This window comes from Cherax quadricarinatus, chromosome 38 (assembly GCF_038502225.1).
Source record: "Cherax quadricarinatus isolate ZL_2023a chromosome 38, ASM3850222v1, whole genome shotgun sequence".
Taxonomy (NCBI): Eukaryota; Metazoa; Arthropoda; class Malacostraca; order Decapoda; family Parastacidae; genus Cherax; species Cherax quadricarinatus.
Window position 1 is genome coordinate 15,176,793 of NC_091329.1, and position 26,060 is coordinate 15,202,852.

The 26,060-nt window shown below is 39.5% G+C and overlaps 2 protein-coding genes across 7 annotated transcripts in view; one reads left to right on the top strand and one right to left on the bottom strand.

Moving 5' to 3' along the window:
• LOC128693020 (dual specificity protein phosphatase 2) overlaps nt 1-17,783 on the top strand; it is a 152,363-nt gene extending 134,580 nt beyond the window's left edge. For all 3 annotated transcript variants that reach the window (XM_053782484.2, XM_070092125.1, XM_053782483.2), the window contains exon 3: nt 9,300-17,783. In XM_053782484.2, coding sequence (XP_053638459.1) covers nt 9,300-10,249 — 950 coding nt within the window. In that variant the 3' untranslated portion in view covers nt 10,250-17,783. The remainder of the gene's footprint in view (nt 1-9,299) is intronic.
• The window catches only part of LOC128692866 (retinol dehydrogenase 13), a 483,761-nt gene that overhangs the window by 441,243 nt on the left and 16,458 nt on the right, over nt 1-26,060 (bottom strand). The gene's annotated exons all lie outside the window — the stretch shown is intronic.

The window sequence follows — 26,060 nt, forward strand, 5'->3', positions numbered from 1 at the left end:
AGGCAGTGTCACCACCCACACGATGCTCTCTCACCTCACCAGCAGGGCAGTGTTACCACCCACACGATGCTCTCTCACCTCACCCACCAGCAGGGCAATGTCACCACCCACACGCTTTCCTTTCTACCCACTCTCCCTCCAGGAGCAGTGCTACCACCCCACACGAGATCTCTACACTTCCTCCCCCCTTAAGGGCAGTGTTACCACCCACATGATCTCTCTTCCCTCCCACCCTCCTTTCCTCTCCTCTTTCATTCACTCTCTCTCGTCGCCTACACACACTCCTCACCCACCACCATCGCCTACACTCTTAACTCTTCATTCTTTTTCTTCCTACCTTTAATACCTAGCAGTTCGTCAGACAATAATCCTGGTTTATATTACAGACTGCACGGCCCTGTGTTTATATATATATATATATATATATATATATATATATATATATATATATATATATATATCTATATATATATGTCGTGCCGAATAGGCAGAACTTGCGATCTTGGCTTAAATAGCAACGCTCATCTTGCCATATAGGACAAGTGAAAATTTGTGTATGCAGTAATTTCGCCAAAATCATTCTGAACCTAACGAAAAAAATATATTTCACTGTGTTTGATTAGTATTAAATTACTGTAAACAAATCTAAAATATATTTAGCTGGGTTAGGCTAAAATAAATTGTTCTTGTTATGATAAGGTTAAGTAAGTTTTCTAAGACTCTTTTGGAGCAAAATTAAAATTTTTTACATTAACATTAATGAAAAAAATATATCTTTAAACGTATAAGAGAATTTTTTAGAAAGGACTTAATTTTAAACGAGTTCTTGCTAATTGACCAGTTTTACATATTCGGCACGATATATATATATATATATATATATATATATATATATATATATATATATATATATATATATATATATATATATATATATATATATATATATTATTCAACAAGTCGGCCGTCTCCCACCTAAGCAGGGTGACCCAAAATAAAGAAAATACTTTCATCATTCAACACTTTCAGCTCACTAATACATAATCACTTTTTTTTGCAGAGGTGCCCAGAACACAACAGTTTAGAAGCATATACGTATAAAGATACACAACATATCCCTCCAAATTGCCAATATCCCGAACCCCTCCTTTAGAGTGCAGGCATTGTACTTCCCATTTCCAGGACTCAAGTCCGGCTATATAAAAAATAACCGGTTTCCCTGAATCCCTTCACTAAATATTACCCTGCTCACACTCCAACAGATCGTCAGGTCCCAAGTACCATTCGTCTCCATTCACTCCTACCTAACACGCTCACGCACGCTTGCTGGAAGTCCAAGCCCCTTGCCCACAAAACCTTCTTTACCCCCTCTCTCCAACCCTTTCGAGGACGACCCCTACCCCGCCTTCCTTCCCCTATAGATTTATATGCTTTCCATGTCATTCTACTTTGATCCATTCTCTCTAAATGACCAAACCACCTCAACAACCCCTCTTCTGCCCTCTGACTAATACTTTTATTAACTCCACACCTTTTCCTAATTTGCACACTCCGAATTTTCTGCATAATATTTACACCACACATTGCCCTTAAACAGGACATGTCCACTGCCTCCAACCGTCTCCTCGCTGCTGCATTTACCACCCAAGCTTCACACCCATATAAGAGTGTTGGTACTACTATACTTTCATACATTCCCTTCTTTGCCTCCATAGATAACGTTTTTTGACTCCACATATACCTCAACGCACCACTCACCTTTTTTCCCCTCATCAATTCTATGATTAACCTCATCCTTCATAAATCCATCCGCCGACACGTCAACTCCCAAGTATCTGAAAACATTCACTTCTTCCATACTCCTCCTCCCCAATTTGACATCCAATTTTTCTTCATCTAAATCATTTGATACCCTCATCACCTTACTCTTTTCTATGTTCACTTTCAACTTTCTACCTTTACACACATTCCCAAACTCATCCACTAACCTTTGCAATTTTTCTTTAGAATCTCCCATAAGCACAGTATCATCAGCAAAAAGTAACTGTGTCAATTCCCATTTTGAATTTGATTCCCCATAATTTAATCCCACCCCTCTCCCGAACACCCTAGCATTTACTTCCTTTACAACCCCATCTATAAATATATTAAACAACCATGGTGACATTACACATCCCTGTCTAAGACGGAAGTAGTCTCCCTCTCTTCTACACACCCTAACCTGATCCTCACTATCCTCATAAAAACTCTTTACAGCATTTAATAACTTACCACCTATTCCATATACTTGCAACATTTGCCACATTGCTCCTCTATCCACCCTATCTACCTTTATCTAAATACTGTTCACATATATGCTTCAATGTATACACTTGATCTACACATTCCCTACCCACTCTGAAACCTCCTTGCTCATCCACAGTCCTACATTCTGCCTTACCTCTAATTCTTTCAATTATAACCCTACCGTACACTTTTCCTGGTATACTCAGTAAACTTATTCCTCTATAATTTTTACAGTCTCTTTTGTCCCCTTTCCCTTTATATAAAGGGACTATACATGCTCTCCACCAATCCCTAGGTACCTTCTCCTCTTTCATACATTTATTAAACAAAAGTACCAACCACTCCAACACTATATCCCCCCCCGCTTTTAACATTTCTGTCATGATCCCATCAGTTCCAGCTGCTTTACCCCCTTTCATTTTACGTAATGCCTCACATACCTCCCCCACACTTACATTCTGCTCTTCTTCACTCCTAAAAGATGGTATGCCTCCCTGACCAGTGCATGAAATTACTGCCTCTGTTTCTTCCTTAACATTTAAAAGTTCCTCAAAATATTCTCGCCATCTACCTAATACCTCCATCTCCCCATCTACTAACTCCCCTACTTGTAAAACTGGTCAATTAGCAAGAACTCATTTAAAATTAAGTCCTTTCAAAAATTTTCTCATACGTTTAAAGATATTTTTTTTCATTAATATTAATGTAAAAATTTTTAATTTTGCACCAAAAGAAACTTCGAAAACTTACCTAACCTTTTTATAACAAGAGCAATTTATTTTAGCCTAACCCAACTAAATATATTTTAGATTTGTTTACAGTAATTTAATACTAAACAAATACAACGAAATATATTTTTTTCGTTAGGTTCAGAATGATTTTGGCGAAATTATTGCATACACAAATTTTCGCTTGTCCTATATGGCAAGATGAGCGTTGCTATTTAAGACAAGATCGCAAGTTCTGCCTATTCGGCACGACATATATATATATATATATATATATATATATATATATATATATATATATATATATATATATATATGTAACAATCTGTGCACTAGATCTATTGAGAAAACTTAAGCGTTTATTTTGTAACGTAATTCGTTGCCTGACGGTTGGTCTGAGTACTCGAAATGTTAGTAGATTTCAGAAGAGGTGATGAAGGTGTTGCTTCCAAATGTTAGCGCCTCATGCAGAGAGTTGCTAATATACAGAACTAGTATGCGAGACGTTCTTCCTATCCTGTGGTGTGTTGAGGCTGCACTATCAGTGTAGAATGATTATTATTCAACCTTCAACTCAAATACCTGATAAGCAGACTATATATTCTACAGTTGTTTACATCTAGAAAGACCAAAAAGGCACGATACCGTGACTGAAACAATACACAATTAACGCGCACATAGGAGAGAGAAAAACTTAAGACGACGTTTCGGTCCGACTGAAATCATTTACAAGTCGCAAGTGTGACTTGTTAGTGGTCCAAGTCGGACCGAAACGTCGTCATAAGCCTTTCTCTCTCCTATGTGCGGGTTATTTGTGTACTGTTTACATCTATATCACAATCTCAATGGAAAAAAAAAAGTCCCAAATACCACATATATTTAACAAATTAAATCAGTTGGAGGTTGGAAGTACCAATTTCTCAGACCTTCATAGTCTGTTGTTGCTTCTTAGTCAACAGCCATAAGCGATAAGAGGATTTCATTTTCATCTATTATATTTATATGGAAGCGCTAAACCTGTCAATCAAAGGGGAAGATGGGTCAAACTCCTTGGATACAGAACTCTTTACCAGCATCGAGCCATCTCGTTGGGTCTTTCTAGAAGTTACCAGATATTAGTGGTGATTTCAACTCAACTGAAGTAGTAATCTTAACTGCGAGGAGACGTATTTTGTCAACCTAACACACACACACACACACACACACACACACACACACACACACACACACACACACACACACACACACACACACACACACACACACACACACACACATGTAGCGCGCGCGCGCGCGCTACATGTGTTTTGATACCTGCACGATCCCAGAAAGGTATGTCAATATCCCCTGATCCCAGAAAGATACCTGGGATCAAGGGAGACTAAAATACCTTTCTGAGATCAAAGGATACTGAGATACCTTTCTGGGATCAAGGGATACTGAGATACCTTTCTGGGATCAGGGGATACTGAGATACCTTTCTGGGATCAGGGGATGCTGAGATACCTTTCTGGGATCAGGGGATGCTGAGATACCTTTCTGGGATCAGGGGATACTGAGATACCTTTCTGGATCAAAGGATACCGAGATATCTTTCTGGGATCAAGGGATACTAAGTTACCTTTCTGGGATCAAGGGATACTAAGAAAACTTTCTAGGCTCAGGGGATGCTGAGATACCTTTCTGGGATTAAGGGATACTAAGATACCTTTCTGGGATTAGGGGATGCTGAGATACCTTTCTGGGATCAGGGGATACTAAGATACCTTTCTGGGATCAGGGGATACTGAGTTACCTTTCTGGGATCAGGGGATACTGAGTTACCTTTCTGGGATCAGGGGATACTAAGATACCTTTCTGGGATCAGGGGATACTAAGATACCTTTCTGGGATCAGGGGATACTAAGATACCTTTCTGGGATCAGGGGATGCTGAGAAACCTTTCTGGGATCAAAGGATATAGAGATACCTTCCTGGGATCAAGATATATAGAAATATCCCAATATCCCTTGACCCCAGAAAGGTATCTCACTATCCCTTAAGCCTAGCCCCCTCAATGACTGCAAAAGGCATACTTTTCTAATGCAGGTAAATATCGGTGTCAAAGATGTGCAGCCAGTCTGCGGCGGCATTCACAAGTTGTTGCAAGTAAACTAATATCCCAATTTCTCCAATAAAAGTAAACTGGCAGCTACACAGCCCAAAAATAATCAGCTTTCATTAGGTTTAAAGGCAATTAGAAGCAGCGCTCGCCAGTTTATCTTACAGAGCCTAGTATCCCAAAATTCGTCAATAGTGTATTTGAAGCCGCTTATAAGTGTTCTCAAATTATATTTATCGGCGATAAAGGTTTGAAGCCGATCGCATAAAGCATTAACAATTTACTAAATGAAATGAGTATTTCCATTTTTCACAATTTCAATAGGCAACTTTGCCCCTACAAAACCTACAAATCAATACAAACGTTTCTCTAAGTAATATACACTAGTAGGGTGTTAAGCGATCGGAAGCTTTCCAATTACTGTACAGAAAACGCTTAGTGATTCTTAATTTGCAAATTATAATTTTTTTAAATTAAAACTTACACACCCAAAATCAAAGAGAAACTTCTTGAGAAAAACAAACCAGCACTAAAAGTCTGAAACAAATTCGAACAGGTCTGCTACTGTTATTGCTCCGAACCCAACAATCCCAAGTTCATTAACTAAAATAATAATCAAATTTTCGTGTACAAATCTGAACTTAAGATGCAGCAACCATCAAATATTGAAGCCGTTCTGAAGAGGCATACTCAAGTTACTTCATGGACAATAATTCTAAACTAGTTTAACAGTAAAACTAACAAATTAGCACCAATAATAACTGCAACCTTCTTTTAAGTAGGATACACTTATGCTGAAGCTTTGAAGCCCATGAGAAGGGACTTAACGTACAGAAATGAAATACGGGAGTAGTCTAATAAAACACGTAAAATTAGACACATGTGCAACATCTGGGCATCTTTATTGCAGACGATTCGCCGACCAGTTGCTTTATCAACACAAATTTAAGGACATAACTGGAAGATAGTAGAACTATATACAAATGATGAAGTAATCAGATAGCAAAGAGTACCGTAGTCGTGAAGAGCCTGAAGCACAGGCAAGAAAGCTGGCGCTTATATACTGGAGTTAGGTGGTGAGGGATGTGTAGTAGTAGAAGACATTGTCACTGGTAGGCGGGATTCCCCAGTGGAAGTAGGTCATACTCGAGGGACGGGTCAGTAGTAGTTAAGAAGGTTGTGGAGATGTCCTCTGAACCTAGATTCCATGATGATGTAGTGTCTGACTAGCGGACACCTGTACATGTCAATACTTGCACCACACATTCCCTAGTTACTATACACCAGCACTGAAAATCTTGAAGCCAATCAGGGGAAAACATAAAAAAAATATACTCGGGTGGAAGTAGCAGATACACATGCGCTGTAGGGATACAAGAAGTATGTTTTTAGAGTCAGGTTGGTTAAAAATGAAGAGAGTTGCATGAGGCAATGGTGGAGGAAACTCAATACACAGCTTTGAGAGTAGATACAATGCCCAAGAGGCCAAAAATCATTGATGCCAATCAAAGTATTCTAGGAAGCGGGACCAGAAGCAGAGCACCGACCCCCGCCAATGGAACTTGGTGAGGACATATTTGCATGTGTGTGGGGAGAGAGCAACTTTTTATATGGCGGAGTTTTGGAGATTCGAACCGGGGATATACAGTTGCAAAACTGTTCGAAGCTTTATATAACCAGTACGCGTCTCCACATCTGGAGAATTTAAGATCTATTCTTCTTAGCTCTTACAACTCTACTGTTAAGACTTTCGGCAAGATGATTACTGACCTAGGCGTAAATTATCTTGCTGAAATTAGTCCTATAAATAAGTTAAAGTTTGTAAGTGATAAAATAAGATTTGACTGAACGAAACGTTTTTTCTATATAATTATCAGATTTAAACACCAGTTTCTAGTTATCACAATCTATATTGTGGTTACAATAAAGTACCTGAAAGAAGTCAGTGCTTGTTGATACACACGCATGATCAAACATCTTCCTGTTTCCACATATTTATCTGGTGCCAGATCAACTAGGTTGTAATAGATATTGAGGTCAGCGGGCCACCAAGCAGCAACAGCTTGGTTCACCAGGCAAGCACCAGATGAGAGTAGAAAAAGTATATGAACTCATCAAAGGTATATCAAAGGTGGATACTGCTTGCAAGGCAGCACGTACCAACCCTTGTCTTTAGGATTAAGTTGATGATAGTGTTAACATATATATACAACATTAATGCACTCTCGATAATAAGTTTTTTGTTTTCTTTCAACATTTCATTATATGATTGCATTAAGCATGTACTGAAGTCTTTAGATGTAAAATTCTGAACTTTATAGCAGTATTTTCTAACAGAAGAAGGAGTTTGCGAAATAAAACCTATATGGGTAACTTATACCCCTGAAAATATTACGTGTTTTGGGTACCTTATCATCTAACTATACAACTTGAGCTGTATACATAATATACTCTTAAAAGCATACAATATTACAGACTTTTTTGCTTTTACTTGCTGGTTATGACACGAGAAATCGTATATGTGTACACTTGAGTGCCAATCTTTTCCACATTTCCAGCTGCCCTGTTGATTATAAGATTAAAAAGGAAGAATTTATCATTGGTTTTCCATTCATATTGCCCTGCTGGCATCTACATACCTCAACCATATTTGGTCCGTGGCCTGGTAGCAAAAGTCCTCGCTTCACACGCTAAGGTGTCCGGGTTCGATTCCCGGCAAGGGTGTAAACACTGGGCGTGTTTCCTTACACCGGTTGTTTATGTTCACCCATCAGTAAAATGGGTACCTGGATGTTGGTAGACTGGTGTGGGTCGCATCCTGGGACAAAACTGACCTAATTTACCCGAAATGCTCTGCACAACATTGATGTCAGCAAGGTCTGTATACCATGTACTTGTACTTGCAGAAATAATTATTATTATAATAGTGTATCTGTGATATCAGTTCTATTTTGAAGTATCCCATAAATAATTTGGTCAAAATTTGACTTAGAGGATTACGCATTTCAGAACCATAAAATGTGAAAGGAACCGTTGACTTAAAAAAAAAAAAAAACTTTTGTCATTAATACTATCTTGTCAATTTGATAAATTTGATTCTGGTAGTGGTTTAGCAAAACTGTTCTCAGAAAATCTGTAGTTTCCCCAACAGGGAGCGCACTAACAAAGACAAAGAAGTTTTTCAACTGACATTTTAAATTGTTTAATCTTTCAATGAAGTTCTGACTGTTGATGGGAATTAGACACGACCGACCACAGCGACAGACGTTCGGATAATCATTTTGGCAATAATTTGACATTATTTATAACATTATCCATCGTTGTGCGTTTCTGGTAACCCACACATGTAAGGGAGAGACGCATCTGTAGTGTTAAATTCCTAAACTAGTTCAGAGTCCCTTAGAACAACAGTTTAAAGATTTATTAAGTGCTTGACCATATCTTCAAGGGTGTGGCTATTTAAAAGTCTTTAAGTCCCTTTATCACAGTAATTTTTGCAGTTTTTCATTGTAATTCAAGTAAAACTGACCAGACAAATTTTTTAGACAAATCGCGTTACAATGAAACACTGAACAAATTACACAGGAAGCATACCAAACTGTGAAATATTGTCTAAAATCTTCTATAAACTTTACAGGTTGGGAAGATTCATTTTTTTTTTTTTTGTCTACGTGATGCTGCACCTGGAGAACGCTTAATAAACTAAATCAATATTAGTTCAATGAAAAAAAATACTGAGAAATATAACGCTATTTTGCTGTGATACTAAACCATGGGAGAATACTATAGTTATTCTTTCTAAAGTAAGCTCAACTTAAAGAAAATGAAAATGCAATATGTGGGACGAGGGTCACTCTTTAGTCGGGGTGACTGCAGTAAAAGCAGTCCTCATATTTTCAAAATAAGAAGAGATCAAACATGATTGCCTCCTAATCACCAGGCACTGCATGACCCTCATAAATTAATAGTATTAATCAAATAAGAAGATCTTGTCTTCCTTGCAAAATTCATATTCAAAACAATAATTTTCTTTCACTGCGTACTTAAATTTATTTGATATGAATGAGTGAAAATGCAACAATGTGGGTATTTAATGCAAGTAACATACTATTAAGGGTATATACATAATTATAATATGGAGAGGATTATTCCTTTGACCGTATTGAATTTAATTTTCTTTTCAGAGTCGTGGGCGTTAGAGCGGTCTGTGCGACGTGCCCCGGAGCCCCTTGACTGGGGGTTAGCGCCCCCCAGCTGCCTTACGCCGGCTTCCCTACACAATCTACTGACAGATGGATTCTATGCCCCGTACTCTGCCAATCCAGAGTACCTCTTGGTTGTGGACTGCAGGGCTCCCAGAGCCTTCACCCGGCGGCGCTTGACAACTGCGCGCTGGTGCGGCGCCTTGCACACTGCGCCCCCGCCAAACCTCGTCAACAACATCGTACTGTATGACGATCGACCGCGCACTGCTCGGCCCCAGCCAGGTGACACTGACCCCTTGGCTACCCTCTACCATGACCTCCGACGTCAGAAGCTGGACCCCTTGGTGCTACTGGGAGGGTGGACTGTGCTGGAAGCAACGTGCCCACATCTGTTGGAGGGGGGCGAGAGCGCTCCCACGCCTGACCCCATGCCTTGGTACCCAGCTCAAATAGTTCCAGGGTTGTTGTACCTTGGACACGCGGAGATGGCGTCTGATCCGCAAGTGTTAACGGCTCTGCGTGTCACCCATATTGTGGATGTGACCGAGAGCCTACCTCCTCGCGTCCTTCCTTCTATGAACTATCTCGTCGTTCCTGTACCCGAGGAGCCTGACTGTACTGAAAAAGGCGAGACGAATGGTGGCACTGACCTCCTTTCCTCTCTGCCAACTATCATGGCGTTTGTGGGCGAGGCACGAACCTACGGAGGGTGTGTGCTAGTGCACTGTGATCAGGGCCTTACTCGCGCCGCCGCCGTCGTCATGGGCATACTGATGGCGGAGCGACAATCTACCCTGGAAGATGCCTTCTACTATGTGAAGGGTGCGCGCTCTGCTGTCCACCCCAATGCTGGCCTGCTGCATCAGCTGGCCAGATACGAGACTGTGTTGTTTGGTGCCTCTCTTACCCAGGTGGAAGACCTCTTCTGACCTGCACTCACTATCATCTTCCTCCTCATCCGCTGTCCTGAAACCCACTGCTGCCACCAATGCAGTTCATGATGTTGATGCTATTTATAAACTTTTGTACCGACAATGATTATCTTATTTTAAAATTGAGTCTGCACATATCGGCAGTATATTGCAGCCTTTGGATCCCTGAGGGGTCATCGTCAGCCTTGTTGTCTATAGGACGCAGTGTTAATGACGTCTCTCGATGCTCATCGTCCTTGGTCGGTCAAGTGATACCGACATTTGTTTGTCTTTCATGTTCATAAACAAAAGGAGGTAAATTATTAGTCAAAATTATTTTGTAAATTTTTAAACTTGAGGCCACCACTGTCAATAGTTTGCCCATGTTTAGATTTCGCCTACCTAAATGAGTAGAGTAGGGTTTGAAAGTAGTTCTCTAGGAAATATAATATACTAATTATATTTGTAGATAAAAATAAAAGAGAAACTTACATATAGTTAGAATAATTTATCAATCTGACTATGATATGCTTCGTTATGCAGATGTTTCATATCTGACCACATCTTTATGGGCCCTTGTAGACAGACGATTGCAGCTAAGATTATTGGACAGTTCCTTCATACAACTTAAATCGTAGCTTTTGTCTATTTAACAAACCTTATGTCAGATACATATTCGCACCGAGAGCTATTTCACAATAGTGTCTCGGTAGCATGAACGATGGACTGACAAAGTTTTTCTCACGCCCTAAGTCTCACTGTTGATATTACACATCTACGCTGTTGACAATATATGTGGACGAGGTCAGGTCTGCCACCCATCAGTCGTATCATTGCTAACTGATGGTGTTCTCGTTGCAACAACAGGCTGCTCGAGGGAATCATCCTTTGTTGCAGGTACTAATTATTAACACCTCTTACACCTAGTGTTGTGTTGTATTTTTTTGTATATAACCAGCCGTGGTCAACAGTGGAAACCTCTATGAATGCTAGTCTGAAGTCAGTGGCGCAGGTGGGCTATTACAAGTGCTCGGATCACGAGGACGTATCCAAGACTACCAGGGGGCAATCAAAAACAACTCCTTAGAAGACTCATTCACTACCTGCAACAAAAATTGTGCTACGTGCAAAGAAAACATTGTACACTGGGTGGATTGCTGCTCAGAGTTCCTAGTACCTTTCGATTTAAAAAGGTCTTAAGAAACGAGTACTTGTGTTGTAACGATGCCTCAGCACATGAAGATTTAACATCTTTTCACTCTTGTTAGGCTGGTAACTGTAAATGGCAGTAAATTTAAGTTCACTGTGGTCAGAGCTGTATTGTGACACTAACCAAGAAACAGTGATGGCCCACATAAAATTATCTTTATTACTCTTTCAAAAATACGCCAAAGACCTACCCAGAGGAATTTTGGTGTTTCTAACAGCGACATTGAGTTGGAACACCCGTCTGTTCTTCAAAATGTCTTTGTTGGAAAATAAATCGTTTCACCAAGCGGCGACAGCGAATGCTGAGCCTGGTGTGGTCTGTTAATAATTATCAGCTCCCCACCTCACTGTGTCTTATTTTCTAATACTGATATTAAATACGACTGAATAATGTCAGGGTTACTGTTAGTTTTTTCTATTGAGTGACAGTAAACAGTAAGTTAATCTCCTCTCGTGCTTCTAGTTGTTCATTTACGTCAGTTATAGTTATAGATGCCTGACTGTTGTATCTAGTTTCACCTTATATTCATGCCTCTTGATAACTAAAGAAACATCAGAAGTCGTTTTATTTACATTTTGCCTCTATGCTTTTCTTGCAGAGATTAAACTTTCTTAATACATACCAAAATGTTCTTGGATTCCACTGCATGTGTTCCAGGACTCTACTGCATATGCTCTTGAATGCCACTGCATATGTTCATGGAATCTATCGAACGTGTCTTGGATTCCGTTGCATGTGTTCTTGGAATCTCTTGCAAATATATTTGATTCCTTTACAATGCTATTGGATTCCATTACAGATGCTTTTGGATTCCATTACAGGCGTTCTTGGATACCATTAGATATTCGTCGATCCATTATATACACAAAACTGACCTTAATAGAATAGCATTAGACTAGTATATATACATATATGTGCATTTCCAGAGTGACCAACTTAATCCACAGTAAGAAGAGCACATCAATGTCAAAACAACGGAGGAACGTAGACAATACCTCCGCCTTCCTAAATACGTGTCAAAAGTCGCAGCGTAGTAGCCAGAACATAGTGGAACAAAAGGCAGATCACCTCAAGATTCACCCCCTCTCGTCCATGGAAAGCAAGGAAATATAGCTATCTAATATTTGGTCTGCGAAACATAGCAACCTAACTTTGCTAATCCTGATTCCCAGTCCCTAGACCCATATTGTGCCTCTGTAATCTTTTGACTACCGCCCACGGGATGGATATGGACTGCAAAATAAAGCTATAAAACTAACCTGACTAAAATTTATGTAATATAAAATAATTTACCTATTTAAGAATTTGCATAACTATATTCCATTGTTTTACTTGGGGTGGTGAATCTTGAGGTGTGTGCAAAAAAAGGCTTAACAATATACCGTAGTTTTTGGTAAGTCTCATAAAACTGTCCATATTTAGACTACAAACTTGGGCAATAGTTTACGACCGCTGCTCGACCGATTTCGTCCATTAATTATATTTTTAACTGTAAAATATTAAGTTGCTATTGCAGCTGAGATAGTATTTTGATGTGCAAATTGTAAAAAAAAAAAAGTAACCAAACCAGACAATGCTCTAACGTAACCAAATCTTAAGTACGACGTCGGCACTGGAGTCTTTGTTGACCTTCGGCCAGGCGCGTGACAACTAATTACTAAGCGTTGACTAGCTCAGACGTGCTGCTCATCCAAAAATGTATTATTTTCGCTATCTCCAGCAACGACAATTAAGATACTATTTTTGCTATTTCCAAAGATAATAATTTGCACAAGAAATACTTATTCCGTAGCGTTCATAGGTTGTATGTATTGTAAATTTTAAACTAATTCCCGAGTTCCGCCGAGCAGTAGTCTGTACTTTAGCCCAAACTTGTACAGTGAGAGATGTGTATATGGATGCATGAAGGAGTAAAATGGGTGATACTTTTGTATTAATGTCTTGTGCCTGGTCCCTTGTCCTTGCACACATCCCATGCACTGGCTCGTCCGGCCCTTGTGGTGCTACAGGCAAGTCTTGCGTACATGAATAGATCACTGTATGTCACAACCACCTTCACCTGGAACCTCAACCATTATCTCTCCTTCCCTGTGTAACTGCCTATTTTCGAATACCTATTTGAGTTTGCGGACGCGAGCTCTAGCTCTTGGTCTCGCCTTCTGACTTTCGACCGTGAAACAGATTGATTATATTTTCTAAATATTCAAGAAAAATTTCGTTGACCCATCTAGTTCCTGTATCTAAGACTAGAAGGTAGGCTGGCCCCCACTGTAGATAAGCAGAAATATAAACACATTTAAAACAGTTGCCTTTAGAGTGTAGGCACGATTGTATCTAATAGTGCGAGACTTCAGTTGGAGGGCGTAACGTCGACAGGTAAAAGACAACTTCTCGATCACGATATATACACCGTGAGGAGTATCGTAGTGTATATTCGTCGAGACTTTACAGTAATCACTATTTTAGGGATTTGTGTCGATTGGTGATAAACAGTTAACATGCAGATTTTAACATTTAGAGAAACTTTATCCAAATTAATACTTTCTCTGTTTTTGCGTGAAACTTTAGCGCACAAAAGATCGTTCTTTATAACTGCAAATCACTGAAGGTCCGTCATCCCACACTTCCCCAAGGAAACCAGAGAAAAACTTACGCAAACTCTTAGAAAGGTTGCATAAATTATGTTTATTTTCATTTTGCTTAAATTTTAGCGAGTTAAGGTTAGTCTGACAAGTTACTTTTGGTGCAAATAAAACACAGTGAAACCCAAAATCTGAATACGGTAACTATATTTCACTACTGCTTGGGGAGGGGTAAAAATCTACATGTAGCATATTTTTTTTTTATTCGCCGGTACTCTCCGGCCCGGGTCTTTTCCAATAGTGGTGACCCGGCCTATTTGACCCGGCCTATATTTGAACATTAGCGATACAAATAGAAATGTTTTTGGTACAATATATTAACAATTATCAATGGACATGCAAACAAAAATACAAATTTATGATATATTGTATACAAATTAAAAATATTCAAATAACTTTTATCGTGAAAAAAGCTATCAGGCGGCAAACTAAAACATCTTCGAAGAGAAAGGAAGAAAAACCGTTTTGGCACTGTACCGGCAATTGTATTAAGAAATCGGAAAAGGAGATCTATTGACGTAGCGAGCGAAAAACCCGATATAAGTTATTTTTTTACTTTATAATTCAGTAGTATAAATCCTAAGGTAGGTTATTTATACCTCAAATTTATTGTGCAATCGATATCTATTGTAAAATTAATGCTATTGTAAAAAAAGACTAACTTGTAATACAAAGATTACTGTAAAACAATTATAAAAAATCTTATTCAAATGACTTGATTTGTGGCGTAGTTATTTGATCCTCGGCATTTCTGATTAACCTACAAGCATAAAAAATTAAATCATAAATAAGAATCCCTTCAAAGTTGTAATAGCTGCGTTAGTTAATATTTTACTACCGGGTTCTTGAACCTAGCGATAGTCATTTTTCATGCACTGGGGAGAAATACACTATCTCGATTTTTTTTTTTTCGTGCTGCAAAAAAAAGTAATCAAACCTAAATTCAACCTAGTTTACAAGTTAATTTCTAGGGTGGGTTAGGGTGGTTTAATTAGATTACGTTTTACCAAAAAATAGATTTTGTTTCGGCTGTACAAAATATAACTAGCAATATAACTAGCACCATCGATTAATCTAAATAATGTCAGAGAATTTACATAATTAAAAATTTCGGCAATAACGTAAACATTAGCCGCTGCATTTTATATGTGAAGTAATACACCAGTACTGTATTTACGAATCTTTCGGTACGAAGACTTATCACAAATGAACCAAGAATTTAAGTAATGACACGGAGCACTACCAAGCAGGGTTATGACTCATGATACTCCCTTCCCCCAATCAAAATCAATCAAAATCTTTCACTCGCACAAAGCTAACTGGACTAACAGTTTTTACCTCTTCCCCTTTCACTTCACAAATGGTGTACACAGTTTTTCATACTTTGATGTAAGGCTAACCATTATTGTCTTGCATCCTTCCGAAATTGAAGCTGCCGCTCATTTGATTGAAACAGCCCGATAATTTTCAGCATGTATTAATGATGTTGGTAGAATTAAAGACAATATGTTAGGTAAACCTAAGGACACTCGCCACTTTAGTTGCACATGTGTCCTTTTACCTAACTTTTAACATAATATGTTAGTTTCTCAATTCTCATAACATTAACCACTGATCATTTAATAGGCCCTAGGACGGATTATGGCTCATTTACATACAGGCGCACGAGTGACTCATATTAATGAGATAAATGAGGATGAGAGTACAAGCCGACGCTGGCAGATGAAGAAAGAACTACTGAGAACTCGTGACTAAGTCTCTGTTGTCACTGTTACTCCTTTTGTACAACACGCTGCTAGGTTGAAAGAGATTTTATGTATATTTCGAAGTTCATATCAATCAAACGGCCAGCATCTCAACTGTGGCGTTGCTTGAAGCTTTTAGACAAGTGGAGTGTCACTACACTTCAAAATTCACATGATTTTATACCAAACAGCTTCTCCCTTTTTTCCGGGTCTGATGAGAGTACTCCTTACCTGCATGTTGGTGCTACCTACGACGTACAATTTAATCACCACAGATCCTGCATGCTGAAGTCTTTTTAGATTGTGCCGTAAATCTTAGCAACATCCTACAAGTTCTATCTCTTGCTTGTAGTGGTATGATAAACGTAATTGGTTATACTGAGAGCAAATAAATTACACTAGTTTTAGGATGCTCGAGGACCTTCTCAATCCATTATACAGTACATGAGACATTTGTAAACTTACAACTAGTGAGTGAGTGAGAGTGAGTGTGTGTGTGTGTGTTACTTGTATTTCACGGCCAATACCTGTACGTAAAGAGTTACGTTTCTCGGGAATTTATCACGTACAATGATCAGCCATTAGTGTTTTGTTGCGTAGTGCCCCTCATTGTGCGCGTACAGTCCAGCAGCTACCCAGACGAGGTCAGTTTGTATAACCTGGACTTAGCACGTTCTGCGACTCTAGTAATCGGCACACATGCACCTGTCTAGCGAGCGGTGGACTGTGGTGTTCTACACGTCAGGAAAATGTCTTCCGGCGTGGATCTTTGTCAGATGACTTGCTCAGTAATAAAGTAACCGCTGTCATACTAATGCCGGGTATCAGTGGTTAAGTAATCGCTTGCTTACCGGCGTTCTATAACTGTGGCTAAGCATCCGCTGGTGTACCCGAGCAAGTTTTACCACCTCACTGAAAAGCAAAAGGATCGCTAAATTAGTAGCCTACGACACCATGCAGTGCGCGGCTTGTGTTTTCAAAGGCAGACTACATTCCTGACTGTGATATGGAGGTGGTGCCCGGTATGTTTGCGTACAGCCTATTTGAGGGAGCTGATATACATGCATATACGTTCTACACAGTAAAACTGCTACACAGCGCATAATTGGCGTATGTCGTACGTGTTCTCTGAGTCATGACATGGTGTGATCACTTGACCCACCAACTAGTGTACCAGCATCAATATCTTTGACGTATATGCTAGGCTGTACTCTTCTAGTAAATACCATTGCTGCTTCAAAACATGAGTCACATCTCATGCGCCCCTCTCAGATTATTATTATATTATAAGGGAAATGCTAAACCCTTAGGGATCATTCAGCTCCAGAAGAATGGGAAATAATCAGGTTTAACTCAAACCAGATGGTAGCTTCTATTCCTTTGATCAATGAAGGTTCCAGCATAGATGCTTAACTCGTGTTCTGAGGTGAAGGGGCCCCTTCCACAGTCCTGAAGTGTGCTTGTTATTCTATTCGTCAGGGACATGTTGAGGTGATTTGTTATATCCTGTGCCGAGTCTTTATGAATATGTCGAGTTGAGACTAAAGGAAAGATTTGTTTCATGTCACGTGAGGAAAATGTAGCCTTGCAGCAACACTGTGGCTAAGATAACTTATGTCTTAGCACGTAGACTAAGGTGACCAATAAAGTCTTACTACTGAGGTTAAGGTGGCCGACAAGTTCTTACTACTGAGGCTATGGTGACCACTAAGGTCTTCGCACTAAGACTAAGGTGGTTTGTAAAGCCCTAGTACTAAGGTTAGTCGACTTGAGAGAGCTCAAGCAAAGCAGTGGGAGATTAAGACTCGTACTTAAGAAGCGATGTATCGAGTCCAAAAACAAGGCTAATGAGACCTATGCTGCGGCTAAGATAATCTATAGAAAGTTATATAGAGTGTAAGGTGATTTCAAGGTCTACTGAGGCAATTTAGTGGCCTGTCGAGTCCGATACTGAGGCGATGCTAGCTGACCTGTAGAAGATATATTTTCCTATTTGCACATGGCCTTTGCCTTTCGGATAGATGGGTGATATATAAGAACAATCTTATCCACAACCATGTTGTCAAAAAAATACAATTATAATTTATTATAAGATGGAACAAACTGTTTAATTCTTTTATAAATGTTCTGTACAATGTTCAGTCATATGATATTACATTGCACACTGTAGCGTAATATCTAAATAATTTTGAAGTCTACTTCCATTAAGGTTTACACGATTAAAGAATACTAACAAAATCTTTTTTTCTTTTACCTAAATAATACAAATAAATGCGTACATACCCTTATTCAACGGTTACAATATTTCTAATCTAATAATTGTTGCCACTTGACTCAGCTTTAGAATGCACGTTTTCTGTTAACGCTGAGATCCTTATTAAGTTTATTTAGGTACAGGTACTAAGTACAGTACAATGATTATACCTAGCAATAAATGTAAATTACTTAGGATACCCCCCCCCACCACCAAAAAAACTGACTTATTTCCACTGAGATCGTTGTAATATCTTATTAAGCCTAGCTGTAAGATACAATAGAAATCAGTCATGATTATTACCTTAAAAATTAAAACAGCTAAGTATCTAAACTGTGTGAAATTAGTTACAGTAAAAGGAGGTGCAATAAGAATAAAGTGAACAGAGTTATTTACATGAACATGAAACAGAAAGGATCCTCTTGCACTCTTCACTGGACTCACGAGATCGTAATAACATGATTGCAAGGAAACCACGGTAAGGGTGGGGGTCGAAATCCATGGCAAGTGAATCGTATAACTCCAGCCCAGTGCCTAGAGTTTTACGAATCACTCGCCATGGGTTCAACCCCCCATCCTTACCATGGTTTATTCACTGGAAATTGGTGAGTCTTTATCGGCGAATTTTGCTGAGAAAAAGAAAGTTCATAATAAAAATCTCCGTTTCTACAAGTATTTGTACAATGTATACAGGCCTAGCTTACATCAAAGACATACTACTATACTGAAAACCTCTTGTTCTGCAGAGCATTTCGGGCAAATTATGTCAACTTTATCCCCAAGATGCGACCCACACCAGTCGACTAACACCCAGGTACCTATTTTATTGATAGGTTAACAGGGACAGCTGGTGTCTTAAGGAAACACGTCCTAATGTTTCCAACGTACCGGGGATCGAACCACGGACCTCAGTGTGTGAGCTGAGTGCGCTATCAATCAAGCTACGGGAGAGATCAATAAACTGAGGAATTCTAGAAATCGAACAATTGATATTTACATCTGATTCTATTTTTTTTTATAAAAGGTCTCTTATTTAAATTATTATTCTTTGTAAATTTTAGTCCACCCTTAATCCTAGTTGAATTATTTACATTTTCTGTAAACATAAGAACGCGTTCAATGTTCAGTCTCTTCAATAAGTTTTTTCAGGTAAACACAAACAGTTACATAGATTATCATACATAGCAGCTTATGTTTAGAGAACCTAGGATAACCCAAAAAAGTCAGACAAAATTACTTTTTTGGGTTCCCTAGGTTCAGGACATCATCTTAAGTTTAGTTTAATATCTTTATTATGCACCCTATACCTATACTGTGGACGGTAGGCAAAGGATTACAGAGGTACATAATGGGTCCAGGGACTGGGCCCCAAAGTTGTGAGAGATGAACAAGGTACCTTAATAAAAGACAGCATTTCACAGTTGCAAAATCAGTCAAATGGGTGACTGATGCAGATGTGTTGAACAGTGAAAATCTCGGTTTTTAATACTGCGCTCAGTGGGTGCCCGTGTGTCACGCAGAATAACTTTTATACTCCTTATACTTTATTTCCTTTGTGGTATATTATCATTAGTTACTTTGAATCGATGAGGACAACATAACCTACATAACAAAATTGTCTTTTTCATCTTGACGCCCAAGAATAACGTTACTCACAGACCCACTGTTAAAAATATCTGCATCAAGTCAACCCTTCCAGGGGATCGCTAAGATGCCGGGAAAGGTCTCTTGATCCAAGGAACTGCAGCTATCCTTCCCTAAGATGGATCAAACCGGATAACCCCATTCCAAAGGTGCCTCCCCGTTAACAGACTAACAATATCAAAGCAGATAATAACTATATAAAAACTGTAGTCTAACACCCAGGTTATTAGAAACGCTTTTGTCATTCGAGTTGTATTTATGGGAGGGTAGGTGATAAAGGCACACCAGAAAAATCCTTGAGAGATCGGTCCTAAATCTACACACCGAAATCACTTTACGAAAGCAAGAGGCAGTTGGATATGCTGAATGTTGAAGACAGAGTAAAACAACTGAAGCTAAATCATGTTTATAAAATTGCTCACGAACAGTGTCCAGAATATCTTGCTGTCAATTTTGTCAAGGTTGGGAACCAAAGCAATCATAGTACTAGGGGGAGAGAGCACAACTTTGTAGTACCCACAGTCAGTGGCCAGGCTTCAAACACCTTTTGTTGTACAGCAATAAAGGAATGGAACAGACTACCCACAAATGTCAAGGCCAGTCATAGCTTGAACCAGTTCAAGAAGACTGCCAAAAAGTGTCTGATGAATGAAGCAACAGAAAGGGAGGGGAATGATTTTCTATTTTTTTAGCTAAAATACGTGTAAATTTTACCTTATCCCTAGTAATGACCCTCGTATTGTAGATAGTCGTAATGACCCTCGGGTAGTAGATAGTCTTAATGACCCTCGTATTGTAGATAGTCTTTTTAGTATGATAATAAGATGTTATCTTCGTTATAGAATAATAAGAAAATATTATAACCTTTATATTATAATAATAAGGTAAAAGGACCCCAATGGAAATAAGTCACTCTGTCTGACTTTTTTGGGTTATCCTAGGTTCTCTACACATATGCTGCTATGTATGATAATTCTATGTAACTGTATTGTGTATACCTGAATAAATTTACTTACTTACTTACTTACTTAGGCCTGGCAGACAGTTCAAAATACTCTGAATGAAAAGCATCCATGCAAGAGAACTCATTAAGTGTAAAGGTACCACGACTTTTAAACAACGTTCCTTCATACATAAGGGGAAACACTAACAGACCCGTCTTCAAGGGGAAACTTGAGTTCCAAAGGACAGTTCTTGTTCAGCCGGAGGGGGCGGTGACCCCCGAAATCTTCCGGTAACATTCAGGTATGAAACAACTGTAATAACCAACAGATATAATTGTCGTGCTTTATAAACATTATTATTATTATAATCAAGGGGGAAGCGCTAAACCCGGAGGATTATACAGCGCCTGGGGGGGGATGTGGAAGGCATTCAGGCTTAATTCGGGGAACTGGAGCACAGATCCAATTCCCTAAATCAAGAGCCCCTCACCAACATCAAGGAACCTTCCTTGAGGGGCTTTATAAACAGAGTCGACTTTTTGAACAAACGTATGTCATTTATCTTTTATTCAAGTGTATTAATATGATATGGAAGTTATTTTGGAATAAAAGCTAGAGTAACAACCAAACCTAACTGCACATGTTTATGTAGCATATAATAGTTCAGTTATGAAGCTACTAAACATATCTTAGTATTATAAAAAAAAAACATTCATTCATTAGGGATTTGCCGGTACTTCCGGCCCGGGTCTTCTCCAGATGGTAACCCTGCGGTGGCCCCCGGGTTGGGGGTGTCGTTCATCTTTTTTCTGTCTTCTTTCTTGGGCCCTCCGGCTGGAGGGTAACATCATCATCTCTCTTGCGGTGACTTCCCTGGGGGGAGTGTCGTCTCGCTTCGCATCTTCATCAGCAGGCGTCCACTTGGGCTTCATCAGCAGGCGTCCACTTGGGCTTCATCAGCAGGCGTCTCTAGGGCCCAGGGTCTTCGGGCACTTGCCCCATCGAATTGTTGGTTGGGTGGCATGGGCTCTAGGTAAGTTCAGACTTCTACCTAGTAAACAAGTACAGGCTCCATTGGATTTCTTTTTTTTTTTTAAGCGGTGGGGAAGGGAAGTTAGGGGGGGTGAAAGAAAGGAGGGGTAGGAGAGTCGAAAGATGGGAGAGGTAGTGGCGAATCATCGTCTGTATGTGGCGTCGTCATCGAGGCGGCGGGTGGGCAGCCAGGACGGGGATGAAGAGTTCCCAGGTCTCGGAAGGCCAGGTACACCAGCCGGGCTGCGGTGTCTTCTCGGATCGGGTCCCCAGGTGCCATTGGGAAGTGCCTCCGTTGGAGTGGCACCGTCGCGGGGCAGTCGAGAAGGTAGTGCACTAGTGGCTTGGGGACCATCTGGTCACAATGACAGCAGCGCTCCTCTCGCACGCGTTCGATGAGTCTTCTGGCGGTAGGGTAGCCAAGTCGCAGCCGGTGGATCCCGTTCAGACTGATTTCAGAGACGTTTAGCAAAAACGTTGTACATGCTTGGTTTGGTTGGCAATCGAGCGTTGGTTACAATCCAGATTCGTTAAGTTACGGCTTGAAACTACATCAAAAGTTCAAAACTATACCCAACAGGGTGTGATCAAAACCATCCTGAGCAACAGAAAACAGTCAAGATCAACAACACAGAATCAGAACCATCTGCCGATAGAAAGTCGAATTCTACAAGGTAGTATACTGGGTCCCTTACTATTCATATGTTATGTAAATGACGTGCCCATCAGTGACAAGTGTAAGCTTCTGTTGTATGCAGACGACAGTGCTCTGTTAGACTCAAGTAAACACCTACAAGATTTAGCTAATGTACTATCACTAGAACTAAAGTCCTACAACAAATACTAGACAAATTATGGCTACACCTCGGGAAAACAGAAGCCATACTCTGACACGAAAAGTAAACTGAATGTCCAGTTTAATGGGGAACCCATTACTTCAGTATCTTCAATGAAATATCTGGGAGTCCCCTTTGACCCAAGCATGTCAGGAGAATTGACAGGGAACAAAGCGAGTACCAGGCGAGTACCTTTATAGACAGCACAGTGTTTACCTACTGAGGCTCGCAGTACCCTATGCCTAGCTCTTATACAATGCCATATATGTTATTCTTGCTTTTCATGGTACTCTGCCTTAACAAAAAAAAATGAAAAACAGACTACAGATCACCCAAAACAAAATGGTGAGATTCATTCTGGACCTGGGTCCAAGAGAGCATGTAGGCCAGGATGAAATGCAGCAACTGGATATTAAAATGGTATAAAATACCGACAGGTTGTTAGGTAAGACACATATGCAACAGTTCGGTATCTTCATTTCGAAACGTTTCGCCTACACAGTAGGCTTCTTCAGTCGAGTACAGAAAAGTTGATGAAGACGATGTAATCAGTCCATCACCCTTGAAGTTTCGAGGTGGTCAGTCCCTCAGTCTGGAGAAGAGCATTGTGCCTGTGGGCACTGTTGTGCCCCCAGGCACAACAGTGCCCACAGCCAGAAGGATGAATATTATAGAATTAGAAAAATCCCACAAGCATTGATATTGTAATAGCCTGAACGAAATTAACTTGACAATAATAAAAAAATTCGATCATATTCCGCTATGTCATAGCGGCTATGACATCAATAACTTTATACACAAATATATTGTGAGTGACATGGAAGTCTCTGGCAATTATAAGGTAGCCTTCCAAGGGACAACGTGTCCATTAAAATTGACGAGTAAAGGTAATATTTAGAGCGGAGACTTCTGAAAGTGTATGTAATGGAAACGGGGATCATTAAAATAAACTCATTTAAAGGGGATGCATCTGCAATAACAAGACGGCCTAGAGCAATCATTCTACTCCCCCCGTGTTTGTTTTGTATCCTGTATCGCTTGGTTTGCAATATTTGCATAATATATTTTATATATATATATATATATATATATATATATATATATATATGTAAGCAATGTTTAATATACTCAAAAAAAAATCTCTCCAAATTAGTAACATTTTTCCTATTTTGCCAGAAATCTCCCCTCGCCCCATACACTTACGGAGAAAGGTAAATATATGAATGCATCTGCCCACTGAAGCAATGATAAAGATCAGGGATATACTTCATAAGAAACTTTGACAAACTTAACGACAAAACAGCCGTGGGCGTCTTGTTTCCCAGGCCACTAGAGAGACTGGAACTCGGAAAACTATATGCACATTTTTATCTGTAGCTAGAAAATCATGTGGACAAGAGCTGTATCGAGATGCATGATTTACTACGCACCAGAACCGTTTAGTAATTCGATGTTTTGAACCTAAGTTATTAGTTAACTGCCGCTATTACCAATTTTTAGCTATCTGAATAATATTTTGTTACTATATGCCGATCTACTACGATTGTGATTAATTAATTTGCTGTCACTGCAGATATAATAATATATAATTTAAAAATCCAAGAACATTAGTTGCAATCTAAATTATGCTTACAATTTGTTCAAAGTCACAGATAACAAAACAGAAGAATTTTGACAAAACTTTCCTTTATGCTGACCGAAAAAAGGGTTGGTCAAACTGCTATTTCAAGAACTAATTCTTGATGACTATGGAAATACTGAAACCATAGAGCAACAACCACATTCAAAACAAAAGATTATTGGAATTATATCTCACTCCCTAAATATTTCACACAATCCTCGGAATTAACACCACAAACAGCAGTACATGAACAACCACCACTCCCGCGAGGCAGACACCAACTCCCACTTGTTGTGATAGCCACGGTGATCACAACTACTAGTTTCGAATATTTTCCTCGACTATTACATACACTATTACATGGAGCACTTAACCCTGCCTTCACTACTGCACCAGCCACTGCCACAACCACTATAGCTATCACTACTCGACAACAGCACCAAAACAGCCATTAGTAAGACTACACCAATCAGCACTTAATAGCACCAAAACAACCATTAGCAAGACTACACCAATCACCACTTGACAACAGCTACCACCACCTCCACTACAACACTTGGCCAGAAACTCGTATTGATAATCGAACGATGATCCTCGCCAAGAAGCGCCACACAAAGGTGAGGCTCGAGTGATACTACTGAAGATCCTCCCGCTAGTGATGGTGGACATGCTCCCGCCGGTGATGGTGGACATGCTCCCGCCGGTGATGGTGAACATGCCCCAAGTGCCGGATCAGCCAGGCAGTAATGAATACGAGGACCAATGGGCCACCAGCAGCAACAACTAACCTGGTTGACCAGGCAAGTACCAGACATAACAAGCCTGACCCAGGGACGGGTTTTGGGAGTAGGCGCTCTCTCGAAAACCTTCAAAGGTATACACCTATAATTAATGGGGGAAAGCTAAACTCATAAAGACCGTATAACTGAGGACTGCGCGAAGTAGAGAGTAATCAGATTTGATCCGATGGAAGGAAGAGCAGCTGTAATTCCTTGGATCAGGAACCGTTCACAGGTATCATTTCAACCCCTCCTACCTATAAGCTGCAATCAATGTAATGAAGAAAACTATATTTTTCCAGCTGAAGAAGTGTTATGATCTAGATAACTCTGCATCCCTTACTCAAGATAAATTACAAGTATATGCACCTCGCTACAGACGTAGCTATTATTCTGTCAACTTTAACGCTGACCTCTTGATATGAATAAAAATAATTAAAATTAGAAGTAGCAAGCTCTCGATCTGAAACAAGAATATCGGTAATAACCCTTAGAACTTGTAAGTTTTTTTTTATATATATTAAAAGAGAATAATCAAAGCGAACTGAAGAGTTCTTGATATGAACCATAAATAATTAAAACTAACAAAAGAGTAAGAAGTCAATACCGTGGCTGGAACAAATCATAAATAACCTGTACTTCTGGAACATCATCCAACGGTTCCTTTAAGTGTGGGTTATTGGCGAATAAAACTAACTGGTAAGATGTAAATATGAAAAAAATAAATGCAATCAAAATTAGAACTATAAAGCTCTTGATCTAAAACAAGAATAAGGCCTCTTGTCTGCCATCTTCCCCGCCCCAGAGGGGCTCGTGGGAATTGCAGTCTTGTGAGCTGCAGGTGGTAGCAAGCTCCGGCGGCTCTGGCACCATCCCCGCCCTCAGAGGGATAAGAATAATCAGAAGAAATAGTAAGCATTTAATATAAAAAAAGACTCAAACTATAACTACTAAGCTCTTAATATGAAAAAAATAATCAATTCAAAATTAGTAAGCTCTTGATATGAAAAATAAGAGTAATCAAAACTAATAATAATAATAATAATAATAATAATAATAATAATAATAATATAAAAACTAGAATAAAAAAAAAACTGTTGTGGCTTGCGGTCACTTACGCAT